Source organism: Typopeltis vanoorti, chromosome 5 (assembly GCF_054136105.1).
Source record: "Typopeltis vanoorti isolate ZY-2024b chromosome 5, IOZ_Tvanoo_1.0, whole genome shotgun sequence".
NCBI lineage: Eukaryota > Metazoa > Arthropoda > Arachnida > Uropygi > Thelyphonidae > Typopeltis > Typopeltis vanoorti.
In genome coordinates this window covers 144,176,341-144,193,994 of record NC_143553.1, presented here as the reverse complement: position 1 = coordinate 144,193,994, position 17,654 = coordinate 144,176,341, and the positions used below count along the sequence as shown (strand labels likewise).

At 37.8% G+C, this 17,654-nt stretch overlaps 1 protein-coding gene across 5 annotated transcripts in view; it reads left to right on the top strand.

The window, feature by feature from the left end:
- The window catches only part of LOC150106899 (sodium-dependent phosphate transporter 1-B-like), a 248,028-nt gene that overhangs the window by 170,191 nt on the left and 60,183 nt on the right, over nt 1–17,654 (top strand). For all 5 annotated transcript variants that reach the window (XM_090392808.1, XM_090392805.1, XM_090392803.1 and 2 more), the window contains one exon: nt 11,885–12,004. In XM_090392808.1, the coding sequence (XP_090248934.1) occupies nt 11,885–12,004 (120 nt within the window). The remainder of the gene's footprint in view (nt 1–11,884; nt 12,005–17,654) is intronic.

The following is a 17,654-nucleotide window of genomic DNA, read 5'->3' as shown; positions in this document are numbered from 1 at the left end:
TCAACATCACTTTTGATTGTTCCGTGGTACTGTAGTGAAGAATTCATTTTTATAGATGACAGTGCCACACCACATTATACATGGGCACTGGAGTTATTTTGGAGACCGAGGATATTAATCGAATAGAGTGGCCAGCATGCTACCCAGATCTCAACCCTGTAGAACTCTTGCTTGAAATTCCCTTCCAGAAAACAAATAAGGCTGTATCCTTGCTCTGGAGGAGTGAGCCTACATCAAGAACTGCTGAATCACTTGGTGCTAAGCATGTATTGATACAATTGTAAGAGTTGCATCACAGTTCTTGGTGGACATATTCCATACTAAAATTTCTCTCCACATAGTGGTCTGTAAGTACTGTACATAATTCCTTAACTAAATCCTTAGGAAATTTGTAACTTTTGCTAAAAAACATATTGCAATTTAATTTGTATGAAATTTATAACACATTTTTTGTGTAATATAATTCATTATTATGCTGGCAATAAATTTATGTCTACATTTGGATGTAGTCATGAAAATATTTTCATATACAGGTAAAAATGTAGTTTATCCTTAGCTTTTGGACACTGTGTCTATTTTTTATTTTTAATTAACACATAAATTTCCAAGTAGTTAATTATAGTCAACTGATATATGTGATAATAATTAGTATCATTATTACCATACACTATATTAGTATGATATATATACTTATTAAAATGGGAGGACTGCAAAGAACCAAGCCTTACTCCATCGTCCCAGCCTGAATCGTAATGACCGTATATCTATATAAAAAATCTGGGAAAGTCTAATCAAGATTACTCATTAATTTTTTTTTTTTTTCAATCATGTCTCTACTTCAAAATTCCGTTTTATACTTAATAAGTAGTGATATAACATCACGCGGCGTGTTCTATTTTTAACGATCTATTGTTAGTATTCTTGCTTGTATTTTTTAAAACTGTTCTTGTAATACCACTGAAGATGGTCTGCTATTTCCAGAACGAAATATTTGGTTAATTAAATATCTTTCTTGTGTTTACGTGCATCTATCATTCAAAGAACCAAGAGGAACTCCTAAACCACCATATCATCACCGTGCACCCTGCTAGTAAGGATCCACTTGAATGCTAATCCCATTTTCAGAATTAGTTGACTAAACAACTGTATTCTAGTAGCTTAAAGAAAAAAAAACATTATGACAGCATAACACAAATATCATTCTTGCTAAGATATCTCTCCACTAAGGCCAAGGCCGTTATTGTTTTTTCATCAGGAACCAATTGAAAGTATCCAGTCAAATCAAACATTTCAATACAACTAAAAATAGGGGCTATTGGTGTATGAAGCATTAATGGAAAAGAGGTGGAGCTAGCTCAACAACAATTACACTAGTTCCATACATTGACATCACAGTAATCAGTGAGACAGAGAAGATGAACGCAGATAAAAAGAATTTGAAATCTTTTCAAATAATTCCTGTAATATAAATTAGGGAAAGTATTGTTGTGATGCTGTCGGGGAAGTATGTGTGTGTGTTGGGGGGGGGGGGGTACCAAACTGTATGAGATGTCGAGTGCAACGGTTTCTTCAAACCTTTCCATGGTTCATGTCAAGAAGTGCAATATAGATGAGGAGATCTGCTATGCATCTTGATGCAGAATTGATCATCATTGATTAGTTTCCAGTTCTCCAAGTATTGAAGAAGTTGATTGTTGATGACCTTCTTCAGTAATTTAAACAGATAAAAACAATAGGTTGATAGCTTGCTGATGGTATAACTGCTCTTACTTTTTTTTTTTTTTCTTTTAAAAAAAAATGGCTTTCTTCCATTCTGTGGATGGATTATCAGCAAAGTATAATATAGTGTAAAAGTGATAAAGGATAGGCATTAGTTTGGGAATACATTTCCTGAACACAACACTGAAATTAAACCATTGATGTGAATGTCCATATAAGATTAATAAATTCTTCAAAATGAGCTGCTAACAAGGTGGTAATGCTCTCCTAGCATGTGACCTATTTCACAGATGGGATATGGCAAGTATTGCCCAAAAAAACCAAACATATATGTTCTCTAATTGGAAAAGTATCTAAGTGATAGACAATTTGCATCATCTACAAACAGCTGAATAGGAAAAGGGAGTTGTCTGAATATTCAGACAACTCCCTTTTCCTAATTTCATTAATATACAAGTTACACAAAAATGGTCCTAAAACAGACTCTTGAGGCACACTACTAGTCACTTTCCATCTTCCAGGATATTGCGTGCCCATATACAACTTGCTGATACCTCTCAGATAGCCGATCTCCAATCCAATGCACTAATCTCATATCCAACCCCATCCATTCTAGTTTAGTTATAAATTTATCATGTGGAAACGTTGATAATTGAACTAGAAAAGCTTATCAACAGCCTTATTTGCAGAACTTAAGTATATCACTGTGTATCCATCTCCCTTGTCAATGCACCTGTGACCTTATTGTAATAAGTAAGAAAATTACTAAAACATGACCTTCCTTTAGCAGATCTATTGTCCATTAAAGTGAATGCTATTGTTTTCAACCCAATTCTGGATCTCATTACCCGCTCCAATACTTTAACCAGAACACCTGACACATCGATTGGCCTATAATGTGAAGCTTGAGTTCTATCACTTTCCTTATGAAGTCTTGTCTTTCTTCCACTCCTTTGGCACTTGACCTCATGTAAGACTCATATTAAAATTGTATACCAAGGCAGATGTTGACTCCTTGGCACATTCCCTCAAAACTTGTGGTAATATATCAAGTTCTACAGCCTTATTAACAAGAAGTTGCTCAATTCTCCATATATGTTCACTCATAGTCAGTCTCTCCTCCTCCTCCCTTTCAATTGCTCTCATGCTCCGTATAATGCCACATTCACAAGGATGAAATACCTTTGTGAACTGCTCATTTAATATTTCAAATATGTCCTTCATAGCATATATCTTTTTATCCTTTCCACTAATGAATGTCATCCTTCCATAATCATTCATTCATTCTTTGTTAGCTACGTATCAATAGCTAACTGCTGCTCATTCTGCACATTTACTGTCATTACCAACTGAGTCATTTACCTTGCCTGTTCTTTGTGCTCCTCATGGAGCTGATTATTACACTTATGATGAGGGATATAATCATCTACCTCCATAATGTTTTCTTCCTCTATTCTGCTTAATCTCTTCATTCATCCATTTCACACCTACCTTATTTAACTTTCTGACCATTGGAATACATTTAGATACTGCTTTTGTTAGTTCTTGATAGTTTTGAATAGCACCTAAACAGCATTAATCTTTCCATCCAATTACTCATTCCCTGCTACAGCTGTAAACTTCCTCATAGACGTCCTCACATGGCTGAGGACGTCTGTCTAATAAGGTAATCACTTCATTGTCACTCTCCAGTGGAAGGAGATTTGTCACCTCATTTATAATGACATCCTCTGATGAGATGATCAAATCTCCACCGCTCGCAGTCCTCGTTACATACTGTGTAAGGTAGTAGTTGTCTCTCAAAAACTTCAGAAATTTTCTGGATGCTATCTCATCATCCCAGTCTATATTGCCATAATTAAAATCACCCCTTTCCTATTTTCTTGGCTAATTTGCTTATACATTTCATAGTCAACACCCTCTACATTACCAAGTCTATAGCAACATCCTGCTAAGTATTTCATCCTATTAATCTCTACTCACGCCATATTGCCTCTACAACAGTGCCACTATTTCTTCCTTACATCTCTACCTTGCATGGCACACCTCCTTTTCTATCATCAATAGTGCTCTACCTCCCTCTTTGCTTTTTTTTTTTATCTCACAAAGCATTATTTGATTCTAATACTTCTGGCATTCATATGTAAACATAACAGTTCATTTCTGGATCTGTAACAAGTTTCAGTGCTACCATTTATTAGATATGACTTCTCCGTGTCTTCCTTGAGCTATTCCTCTCTTTCATTACCTATCCCAGAACCCTCTCCAAATGCTCCCCCTCCAACACACATTCCAGGCTATTCCATTCCTTTCTTGTCTATTCAGCATTCACTTCCTCTTTGAGCATTGACTTTATCACCTGTGCTTACCCCATCCACTCTGACTCTCCCATTTCCCTCTCTGTCTTACCTGTTTTCTCATTCTCCACACTTATGCTACCCACTTCTCCATCCATAAGCATTCCTTCAGTCCCTCCTTTTTTTACTCTTCCACATTGCTTCTTATTTGCTCATATCCATTCTTTGAGCTTACAAATTAACACAATAACACCAGGAAAAGAGTGAATGATATATTTAATAGCCATATGTTTCAACCTGAAAATTACAGGTCATCATCAGCAGCATCAGGCAATTGAATAAAGTAGAACATGAACAATGGATTATTCAAAAAAAGTAATAACTGCATGATGTTATACATAGAACAATACAAATGAATTAACAGAGGAAACGTAGTATTATTATTTAAAAAAAAATTAATGTGCGATTAGAATAAGACTCTCCTATATCTTTGATAGTGAGAAGCAGTCATTCTGAGGTTCAAACAGTGGAGTAAGGCTTCGGCACTTTCTTTAAATAAATGTTTGAATTTAGTGGCAAGAATGGATTAAGCTTGTCTCAGATCACACAATATTATGGTCAGTACCAATTCCATGTTGTATGAGGCCAGATTTCATATTAATGATATAACATTGGTGTTCTTGCATTCTTTTCTCCACTGATCATCCCATTTGTCCAAGAAGGGTGACAGTCACACAGAACTTGGTAAATTGTAGGAAGAGTGAAAAGGGATGCCCTATTAATGATATAACATTAGTGTTCTTTCATTCTTTTCTCTAATGAACATCCTGTTTGTCCAAAGTAGGTATCCCCCTCTAACTCTTCCTTGTTCTTCATAAAAGAAAAATGAACTGAAATGCTGAAAATGAATAAAATGTTACTGTGCAAGGAAATTACATCTGCACAAGTGAGATGCAATGGGAAATTGTGGCACTGGTTTTGAAGCATTATGGTGTGATGTGGATGTTGATAGGATGAGATAATTAGTAGGATGTTGCTATAGATCAGTGAATGTCAAGGGAGTAAAATGAATAGGAAAATTGGCTTATTGAGCAAGAGAAGGGTAATTATTATGATATTGGAATGAAGAGAATCTTGGAATAAGGTGGAATTGAATTTTGAGAGAACTTTTTTTTATGTTGCTTCCATCCATGAAAGATTATTTGCAAACCTATAGTACATTTGGCATTGTGAGCTGGCTAAAAGAATTTTTTATCAGTTTTATATCTATATATATAGCCTCAAGGGCTCACTTTAGTGAGTACAGGCGTGGCAAACCCGAGGTACCTGATGCCGGACCATGCCTTACTTCATGTAATATACATCTGTTATATTAGCTGTAGACTGGTCCCTCCACTTCCTCCCTTGCTTCTTTCTTTCTTCTCTTCTTGCTCCTTCGTCCGAATGCTATTAGAGTATTCGAGGGGAATCTTTCCTATTTTGCTGTGTCATTTCGTCTTGTGCTAACGGGACATTATCAAACACTGTAACATGATCAGGCCATCAAAACATGTTCATACCACATTGTCCGCATTAACCGTCGTGTGGGTTACCAAGGGATGCGTTCGGGTTTTAGGCAGAGGGACCCGTTCAAAAAATGTTACAGTCTCCCTTAGACACCACTCTTCGGCACTCTGCTAGAGGAAACTCCATCAATGGGGAGGTGTTTAGGGGCAGCGCTACCCATTTGGGGAGGTGTTTAGGGGCAGCGCAAAGAAGTGGTTCTGCAAAAGGACAGAAATGGCAGCGACAACAGCACCAAACTATGGCTTTAGGCAACTGGAACATCTCTCTGACAGCGAAGGAGTTGGAACTGGTCGGGGAAGCCAAACGCTACTGGCTAGACTTAGTTGGGCTTTCTTCAACCAAGAGGAGAGGCTCTGGAACTGTCGACCTGGATAAGGGGTGGAAGCTCTACTACTCTGGTGTGAGCCCAACAATGTCTGCTCAGGCAGGTGTGGGATACTCACAAGCCCCCAGCTGTCAGATTGTGTTGCTGAGTGGATCCCATTGGAGGGATGGGTATGTGTGTTAAGGCTTCAGATGAAAAACCATGATTTGGCTGTGGTGCAAGCCTATGCACCTAATCTGGAGTCAGAATACTCTGCCTTCCTAGAGGAAGTGGATGCTGCTTTTGACAGGGTGGCAGACATGGATTCAGTCCTGCTAATGGGTGACTTCAATGCACATGTTAGAACAGATGACCAGACATGGAGGGGTGTAGTTGGGAGGAACGGCACCCCTGACCTTAACTCATATAGGTTGAAATTATTGGACTTCTGCTGTACTAACAGATTGTTTATAATGAATACCTTCTTCCAGCACCAAGAAGTCCATAAGTGAACCTGGTACAGGGACACACTAGAACAAAGGTCTCTGATTGACTTCTTTATAGTCTCAGCAGACCTATTTTCCTCAGTGTTGGATGTTCGTGTGAGAAGAGGGGCAGAACTGTCAACTGACGACCACCTTGTTGTGTGCACTCTACAGCTTCAGAAACCAAATGCTACCATCAATGCTGGTAGGACTAAGCAGCTATACTGCGTGAAATGGGAGGCATTGGAAGATGAGGCTGTGAGGAAAAATTTTGCAGATGACATTTCCTCCAGGTTCAAAGAGATTCCCAAGCATACTGCAGATGTTGAGGTGGAAGCTGTTCAGAACAGCTGTCACTGCCTCTGCACTCTTATACTATGGCAGAAAGTGGCTCGGTGTGGCAACGGGCAGTGAGAAAAGGACACCTTGGTGGAACCAAGAAGTCCAAAAAACTGTCCGGGCAAAAAAGGAGTTCTACATAACATGGCTTAGGGTCAGGTCACCTGAGATGCTTTTGTGGTATGCTGAGGCACGAAAAGCTGCTGCTGAGGCAGTAAAGACAGCAAAGCAGAAGGCTTGGGAATCCTTTGGAAAAAGATTAGACTCATCCTATGCAAATGCAAACAAAGTATTCTGGCAGACCATCCACTGCCAAGGGAGGAAATCGTGCACAGCAAGGGCAATTAAGGCCTCTGATGGTGCACTTTTAACAGCCAAGAAGGATATCCTCCACAGATGGAGGGAATACTTTGAGAGCCTTCTTAACCCGGGTGGCCCAGCAGTTGTGGACATCCAAGAGGTGCAGATCGGGGCAATGACTAGTCTCACAGCAGAAGAGGTCCATTTAGCAATAAAATCGCTAAAATCGGACAAGGCTGCTGGCGATGATGAAATTCGGCCCAAAATGCTAAAAGCCTTAAATTGAGACGGTGTTCTTTGGCTGACTCGAGTGTGTCAGACTGCATGGATATCTGGGTGAGCACCAAAGCAATGGCAGATAGGGATAATAATACCAGTCTTCAAGAAGGGGGACCAGAAGGATTGCAGTAACTGTTGTGGCATCTCTCTGCTCAGCCTGTCAGGGAAAGTGTATGCTAGGTGCTTGGAAAAACGGTGCAGGAGCATAGTTGAGTCAAAGTTCCAGGAAGAACATTGTGGCTTTCGTCCTGGTAGAAGCACAACTGACCAAATCTTCACTTTAAGGCAAGTCTTTGAGAAATCTTGGGAATATACCAAGAATGTGTACACATGTTTTGTGGACTTGGAGAAGGCTTATGACCAGGTTACTGGGGATAAGCTTTGGCAAGTAGTACAGGAGTATGGAGTGCATGGCCAACTATTAGCTGCCATCAAGTCCCTGTATGAATCCCCAGAGTTTTGTGTCAGGGTAAACAGCACAAAGTCTGAACTTTTCACAGTCCGTTGGCCTCCACCAAGGATGTGTTCTGTCACCCCTCCTTTTCATAATTATGGACTGGATTGATAGGCACAGCTGAGGCAGTGAGTGTGTCAGAATTGGAAGATGTAGCATTGGACATCTGCTTTTTGCAGATGACCTAGTTCTGCTTAGCTCTTCCACAGATGACCTCCAGCGGACCCTGGATAGGTTTGTAGCTGTTTGTGCAGACACCGAAATGAATCAGTGTGGCCAAAGCTGAAACATTTGTGGTCTCAAGACAACCATCCCAGTGCACTCTACATGTAAGTGGAGTCCCAATGAGGCAGGTAGAAAAGTTTAAATACCTTGGGTCCATATTCACGAATGATGGAAAATGGGACAGAGCTAGATACCCGAATTGGCTTAGCAAGCTCAATATTGCGGGAGCTTGGCTGTTCGGTAGTATTGAAGTGGGAGTTAAGCCAGAAGGCAAAGCTGGCTGGCTTTAATACAGTCTCTGTCCTCATCCTCACCTATGGTCATGTGAGTTGGGTAATGACCGAAAGAATGCGGACATGAATCCAAGTGGCTGAAATGAGGTTCCTTTGAGGGGTTGAGGGTCTGATAAGACTTGACAGAGTCAGAAGCTCTGCAATTTGGGAAACCCTCAATACTCAACCGCTGCTTCTCTGTGTTGAGAGATCACAGTTACTTTGGTATGGGCACCTGGTCAGAACTCTACAAGAGAGGCTCCCTCAGCAAGCCCTCTTTGCCAGGCCAGTGGGTGGGAGGCCACGTGGAAGGCCAAGGACTCGCTGGATAGATTATATCCAAAACCTTGGATGGACACGTTTGGGAATCCCACTAGAACACCTGAGCTCGGCGGCAGAGGATCGTGACCATTGGAAGTTTCTCTTGCAGCTGTTGTCCCCACAACCCAATTAGGAAAGGTGAGCCTTGAAGATGTATGTATGTATATATTTTTACACAGTCCAGAAACCCTGCTCTAGAGACAAAACATGGAGCTTTTTCAAGCCACTTCAGGCATCTAATGAGAGTGGAGATGGTCTCACACCAGGCAATGAAATGCATTTGCCACCTAAAAACAATCACCAACATCCATGCCTGTGGCAGGATTCAAATCCATAGCCTGCTGGTTGGAGAGCAGGTACACTAACCACTCAGCCAATCAGGCTGGCAAACTGTCTTCATCAGTATGTAATAGAAGGTGCACAAGGGTTTGAGAGGCTTAGATCTAATCATATCATCAGAGGATTTGATAATGAATTCAGTATCTAATCTTCCTCCATTTGGTAAGAGTGAGCATGAGGTGATTACCTGGGTTGTAGCTAGTCATATGAGAACTGTGAGAAAAGGATATTAATGGAGGTACAAGACCTGTTATTATGACAAACTTAGGCAAATCGGCATTATAGTATGGAAAGAGACGTTGGAAGGAAAGGTGACAGATTCTGCTTGGACATTAATTAAGAGAAAACATCACCAGTGTCTCATGTGTATTCCAAAGGTGTAAAGGCTAAATAAGGTAGGAGTAGGATGAATGGAGAAAGAGATTAAGCATACAATCTAAAAAAAAAAAAAGGCTTTATGGAGGAAGTACAAGATGAAAGGTAATAATCAGATTTTTTTTTTACATGAGATTATGGACCTCCTGTATTGAGTATTTTGAATCTGTGGAGGTCTGATGATGATGATAAAAATAAGGACTAGTGCTTCCTTTTTCTAGATTATCTTAATTAGTAAAACCTGGTAAGGTCAAAATTTGGCTAATGACTTTCCTTTATTTGGTCATAACATATATATTCCTATCCTGTGCCATTATTTTTTAATTTATAATAAAAGACAGTATTGTTTTGTATATTGTAGTGTGTTTTGCTTGTATAATGTAGTGTATGTATTGTATTTTTTTTCCCCACAAAATATTGAAAAAATATGGGTCTATTAAATATAATTCAGTATATATCTTCTTCATCTTTCCATAGCCCACAGTAGGACTATTAAGTAGATAATCAGGAAATATTCCTCATAGAAATCTTCCACTCAGTCCTGTATCACTTAGCTTTTAGCTCTGTAAGTGAAGCACCTGTCCAGTTTTTTATATTGTCTATACAGTTTAAGTCTCCCTCTTTTTCAAGTTCCTATAATAAGTCCTTCAAAAACTGAGTTGATCTTCTGAATTGATCAAGCCAGATGAATTGCTTCCTTTTAATCTTTGTGAAAGAACTGATTCGTTCTCTTATGTCAAAATTTGTGACATATTCAATGTATGCATATTTATTAGTCATCTATGGCATCTAATTTCAAATGCTAGGAATCTCTTTTCATCATCTTTTAAGAGGGTTCAAGTTTCACTTCCATATAGAAGTACTGAATTAATTTGATATTTAAACTGATTCTTCCAGGGTTAGAATTTTTGACAAAAATTTGTTATTGATTTTTTTGGGTACTTATGATTAAGCCATAATTTTTAAGAGTATGAGCTAATTTTGTGGTGATTTCCTGAAGATCTGATTTGTTTTCTGTTAGGAGATCATGACTTAGGTGGTTTATTTTTCTTCCTCTTACTGTCACTCCAATGTCACAGTTCTCCAGGGCTTCATTTACAAAGTATTCCAGTAAGCATACCTGTCTCATTCTACACTCCATTGGAAAGGGAGAGAGCTATACTTCCTCTTGTTGTCAACCATCATTTCAGAGGATGAGTATTGGAATTCAGTCAGTTGTATTATTTTGCTGTCTATTCCATAATGTATATTTATATTTAGTACACCGGTGTCCAAAAGAGCAAACTACATATTTATTTGTATATGAAAATATTTTCATCATTACAGCCAAATGTGAACATATTATTACACAAAAAGTGTGTTGTAAATTTTGTACAAATTAAGTTGCAATATGTTTTTTTGCAAAAGTTACAAATTTCCTAAGAACATAATTAAGGAATTAATGTATAGTGCTTACAGAAAACTATGCAGAAAGACATTTCAGTATGGAACATGTCCACCCTGAACTGCGATGCAGTTCTCACAATGTCATACTGGGGAACATAATAGGGAGCATAATGCCTCCCCACACTATTACTCCAGCACTGCTGTATCTATCCCTTTCAAGTACATTCTTGCGATAGTAAGCAGTAGCACTTTCATACCAGATCAAGTGTTGTCTAGGTTCAGAGGAAAGACTGAAATGATTCTCATTTGTACATTAGCCCACTGGTGTCTTGTCCAATTTTTATGGATACAACACCACTGAAAACATGCCCTGTGATGAGCTGTGAATAAAAGAACACAAACTACTACAGGCATACAGGCCTACTTATCATAGATGTCTTGCTACAGTTTTTTGAGATGTCCACTTACCTGTACTTGAATGGAGCCAACTTGCAAGCTGATTGCTGTGGTGCATTGATTACGTTTTGCTATTGTAACCAAAAATCTGTCTCCATGTTTGCTGGTAAAGCAAGGGCGACTTCTTAGCAAACATGTGGAACATATTTCATTGGTTTGAGACACTGTTCAGAGCCTGGATACAATGCTATGTGAGATTCCAAACTCTCTGCCAATATCAGTAAATCTGGGCATTCTTCAAGCTTTTCAATAATTTTTCCCCACGTGAAATCATCTGGATGATGTCTTTGAGACGTTACAACACATCCAAGTTGACAACTTTATTCCTTCATGAAAAGAGCTTCCTTCACGCATAGTTTGCTTAGCACAGACTTTTGCCTTTTATCCTGTTGAGTGCTACCACATGACCTCTTTGCATGCAGTTTGAAAATTTGATTGTGTGCCCACTTTCTACTCAAAATCGTCAGTTATATAAATTGCCACAAGTTAATTCGTCTGAATTTGCAGTTGTAATCTTCAGAAATAGTTGTCCTTAGGTTTTGGACCAGTGTATTTAATGTATGTATAAATGTATATATTTAAGTATATAATATCCTTTTACATGTTAATCATTTTTGACTTTTAACATGAAAATGTTAGATGTTATTCAAAATTTATTTAGTTTTTAATTTATCTTTAAAAATAAGTATGATTTCATTCGTTTACTTAATTATATACTTAAGGTATGATATTTTTTAACAAACATTATTTTGTTTGGCTGCTTTCAGTACTGTATTTTGACAAGATTCCAATTTGGGGAGCTTTGATAATTGCATTGGGAGTTGGCTTTATTTCTGGTCTCCTTGTATGGTTAATAATGGTACCCTGGCTGCGCTCAAGAATATTGAGTAAGTTACTTTAAAACAAAAAGTTTTTTTTTTAAATTCTGGATATTAATTTGAGTTCTTGGTTGTTATTTTTTTTTTTTTTGTTTCAGAAGAAATAATAATAAACTGAAATTTTCTGATTTACTATTCTTCATGTGTTGAATGGACTGCTACCACATCAGTTTTATAATAATTTAAAATGAGGTGTAACAATTAAATTCCTGGATTGGCCTCATGCTATTGTGCATATGGCTATTCAGGCAGAACCATATGATTGTGCATGTTTGGACATTTCTGTGTTATCTTCAGTAGTATCAAAACAGTCAAGCTAATAGTTGACAAGCTTTGGCAGTGTTTACATGTGTGTGTGTGTGTGTGTGTGTGTGTGTGTGTGTGTGTGTGTGTGTGTGTGTGTGTGTGTGTATGTTGCTTTTGGTGGATTTTGGATTTACAGCCAAAGTAATTCAGGATATGAGGCCAGTATATTATGTACATTAATTGTGTGTATTCTAATGGTTGATTTCCTATTTATTTTATGCAATGAAAAAAACCAAGTTTATGTGAGGGAAAACCCTTCTGCCTTTTTTATGAGACTAGCTAGCTCACCTTCATTTGAAAAGCCCTGCTAAAGATTCTTTGCATTGTAGACAGAATTCAAACTCAGGTCATTCCAACCATAGGGTATCATTGAAACTGATGCCTTCAGTGTAAAAAATGAATGAATGGAATTTAGAACAGTACATTAACAGTAAGTTTTCTGTGAAGTTAGGCAAAAGTGTAAGTGAAACTCTTAATATGTTAAGAATGTCTTATAATGATGATGATGATGATGCTATGAAAAAAAATCTAGTGTATTTGAGTGGCATAAGAAGTTGAAAGAGGGATGGGGAGATGTGTGAGAGAGATGACGAAAGAACTGGGTTTACTACCAGTGTGTGAGAGTGTAAGTAGTTCAGTCTGACAGATGATTAAATGGATGGTTTATGGTAGAAGAAGAATTAATTTAGACAGATAAACAGTGAGTAAGATAAGATTTTGACAGATGATTGGGGATGAGAAAAATGTTTGGAAAGATGGTTCAGTGAAGAATAAAAGCAGCAGCTTGATTTTTGTTCTGATTTTTCTTCACATATGGGTGTTTTTGATAGAACTATTATAGAAGATGAATCTTGGTGGACCCTGAAACAAAATACCGAAGCATACAATGTAAAACATCATCAAAAAAGGCATGAATGTCACATTCATATATCAAGACAATACTTGTTTGTTTTTTTGATCATAAGGGCATAGTTCACTTCAGATTCATTAAAACAAATAGTGAACTAACACTGTTATTTAGAAGGGCACGGCTCCATGAAGCTGTTTGTAATACTCAAACTTTGGCCAAATAGTTGGATCATCACGTGTCTTTTGCAATGATGCAATAACTGTCTGAATTTCTGGCTGAAAAATCATTCACAAAATTCACCAGCTTCTGTATTCACTGACTTAGGGCCACTTGTGACTTTTGGCTATTCCCAGAATCGAAGAATCTTGAAAGGATGCAGAATTTCTGATATTTTTGACATCCAACATCATCTGGTGACATTAATAAAAATAATTCCAGAAGACATGTTCTAGAAATGTTTTGAACAATGGCAGTAGTATTGTTTACTTAAGTGCATTGCTGCATAAGGAGATTACTTTGAAGGTGATAGTAGTCGATTAGTTTAGTAGTAAGAATATATAGTTGGATTTCTGCTCAGGACATGGACTGGTTATTACTAACACCATGTTCCAACATAAAAATGTGCACAAATTCACATGGAGAGAAGAGGCTAGGAATAAGAAAAGTCTCATTGACTATGTTATTGTTGATAGTGATGTTTTCTCCCTGGTGCAGGACACCAGAGTACAGAGGATTTGAAATTGGAAGTGATCACTATTTAGTCTTGAGCAGGATAAAATTGAATTTCATATTGAAAAGAATAACATGTAAGAAAGTTTTAAAGCGAATAAAAGTTGAGCAGCTCTCAGATGTGAACTGTAGACTAAAATACAGAAATATTATTGAAAAGAAAATGAAAGAGTTTGAGAACAGGAATCAAACCTTGGAGATTCAGTGGCAAACTCTGAAGGAAACATTGATTGATTCTGCCAGAGAGGCATGTGGTGAGGTTGTGTGCAAGGATAAAAAAATTAGAACTCCCTGGTGGACACAGGAAGTTAAAGAGGCAGTGAAGGAAAAGAAGAAAGCATATCAAAAGTTCCTGGCAAATAAGTCAGCTTTTACTCTTACAGAATACAGAGACAAATGTAAGAAAGCTAAACAGTGTGTAAAACTAGCTAAACAAAAGTCATGGGAGGACTTTGGCAAGAATATAGAAAATAAATATCAAGAAGGTGGCAAAATATTCTGGAGGTTGTTGAAGAAGCTTAGGAATGGAGGAAAGAGTGCTGTAAAAGGAATTAGAGATGATAAAGGTGAAATGAAAACAGGAGAAAAAGATATCCTTGAAGTATGGAGTAATTACTTTGAAAAACTGCTAAATGAAACAAGCAGTGATGACAGCACAATGATAAAAAACACTGACCAGGCATGCAGTCAGGAATACATATCCATACTTGAAGTAGAAAAAGCCATTAAAGGCTTGAAATGTGGAAAGGCAGCAGGAGTAGATGATATTCGACCAGAAATGCTGAAGTATGGTGGTATAAGAGTCTTACAGTGGCTGCACTGCATAGTTCAGAAAGCCTGGACAGAGGGACGAATTCCTGATGATTGGAGTAGAGCTCTCATAGTACCCATATATAAAAAGGGAAATAAAACTGAATGTGAGAATTACAGAAGTATTTCCTTACTGAGTGTTCCTGGCAAGATCTATGCAAGTATACTTGAGAAACGGTTGAGAAGAATTGTGGAAGAAAAGCTTGGTGAAGAACAAGCTGGATTCAGGCCAAATAGAGGCTGTCAGGATCAGATCTTCACTTTACGACAAATAGTCGAGAAAGCATGGGAATATAACAAAGATCTGTATTTAAGTTTTGTCGATTTGGAAAAGGCATATGACAAGGTGCCAAGAGAGAAGCTATTCAATATGCTGCAGTTATATGGTGTCAATGGGGCATTATATCAAGCAATACTTAGTCTTTATTTGAGTTGTGAGTCAGCAGTTAGAATTGAAGGAAGTACAGGAAGATGGTTTAATGTTAAATCTGGTGTGAGACAAGGATGTACATTATCCCCTCTGTTATTCATTATCTATATGGATCACATTATGAAGGAATGTGGTATTAAACCTGATATCAAAATTGGAGATGTTAATGTCAGCTCTTTGCTTTATGCGGATGATGTTATACTTCTAAATAAATCCGCTACAAGTCTGCAAGATTCTCTGACTAAATTGAATAGCTGTTGTAATAGATATGGTATGAAGGTCAGCAATAAAAAGACAAAGACAATGAAAATAGGCAGAATCATTGAAAATGTCAACTGTGTTGTGAATGGAGAACCTGTGGAACAAGTAAAACATTTCAGCTACTTAGGCACAATTTTTACTGAAGATGGTAAACTAAATATAGAAATAGACAACAGAATCAGCAAAGCTGGTATCGTGGGAAGTCAATTGAATAAATTCATATGGAATAAGAAAGAAATTAGTCGGAACACTAAATTAGCTGTATACAAGACTGTGTTCAAACCAATTTTAACTTATGGATCTGAGTGCTGGGTCAGAAGTAAAACACTTGACCAAAGACTAGAGACCGTAGATATGAGAGTCCTGAGAAAGATTAGAGGCGTGAACAGATGGCATCAATGGCAATATCATATTAAAAATGAGGATATTAGGAAAGAACTTGACATTGTCAGCATCCAGGAATGCGTTAGCAGAGCTAATCTCAGATGGTATGGTCACTTAAATAGAATGGGAGAGGAAAGATTAGCAAAACAAGTGTTCTCTGCCAGGTTGGCAGCAAAACGACCCAGAGGAAGACCAAGATATAGGTGGATTGATACGGTACAAAGTGCCTTAGACGATAGAAATATAAGATCTGATAATGTTGGAGTCTTGACAAGTAACAGACTGATTTGGAGGAAAATTGTAGATAGGAAGTTAGTAATGATGTAATTTTTTCATGTAGTACTGTCATATCCTGTACACCCCTTGAGGGTACATGGCAGGAATTTGATGATGATGATGATGATGATGAGTTTTTGTGCGTGGTGGCCTGTTTGGCCGAGTGGTTAGCATATCCGCTCTCCAGCCAAAAGGTTGTGGGTTCGAATCCTGTTTTGGGCATAGATGTTCGTGATTGTCTGTGAAAATACCGGTGGTGGTGGTGGTCGGCAGTAGATGGTGTTGTTGTAGATGATGAAGGTAGTTGTGGAGACGGAGAGTTGTAGAATAGGTGCCCTCCCTCGACGAGTCTTTGGACTCCCTGGAGGTGTTATGTAATAATAATAATAATAAATCCTGAGAATTTAATTGCCACACCTTTATCTTACGGTATACTAACCAAATTTGCTTTAATTTTACAAAACTGAAGTTTTGATAATAAACTAGATTTGTAATGGCTTAGTTAACTTTCCTTTAGCATAAGAAGACTTTGGTATGCAATTTTATAATTAAAAGGTGAAACTTTAAGATGCATTCTTTTATAAACTCAATAGAGATACTGTGTAGTATCGTTAATATTGTTATTATACAGTATCTCTATTGAGTCAGAAGACTCATCGTGGGAGACTCGCACTAACCTTTATACACACAATACTTATCATTCCTCTCCTTAAACTCATTTACTGTGGGGGTACTCACAGCTAATTCTGGCAATCTATTCCATTCATTCACCACTCTCGATGCAAAAAATCTAGATACACATCCATACCAACCACAGTCTTACACAACTTCCAAGAGTGACCTCTCTCTCTCTCCATTTGTTATTTATTGAAAAATTTCCTTTTATGTTGATCTTATAGAATCTCTTTAATAACATAAATTTCTATCATGTCCCCCTCTTTTCCGCCTATCAATAAAAATGTTCAAACCCATACATCTTCAACCCATCCTCATAGGGAGCATTCTGCAGACCTATCACCAGCTTAATCACTTGTCTCTAAATCCTCTCCATCACACCCCTGATCCCCAAGAAACCCATGTGAATCATCTTCAAACTTTTGCTACAGGTACTAATCCAAAGGTCTGAAAGAACTCTGGACTCTAAGGAAGAATGAAAAGAACAAGTGTATTAGGGTAAGTGAGAAGTGCAGTGATAGGATGGAATGATTGAAGAGATTCATGCAGTAGAGAGTTAAGAACAAAGAGAGGACACAGAGTTGTGATGAATGTGGTTTAGAAGAACTTAGGAGAGCTAATGCACATGTAAAGTAAAATGAAGCTTGTAGAGGATAAATTAGCAGTTAAAGTAGTGATTGGCTGATGAGAGAGAGAAAATGGCATTGCAAAAAAGGCAATATCGATAGATGCTAAAGTAGTTAAGTACAGAACTAGATTTGTCTAAGTACAAAGATTTGGTGGATAAAAGCCTACATTGGGTTATGTTTTGTAGGTGGTACACTCTCCATGAGGGACAGTTCATGTTGGAGGAGGAATCTCTCACTTTTTTCATTTTTTCTTCCCATATTCTGCTTTATTTCTTTTGAGCCTTTACTTTTCTGTTCTGCAGACCACTA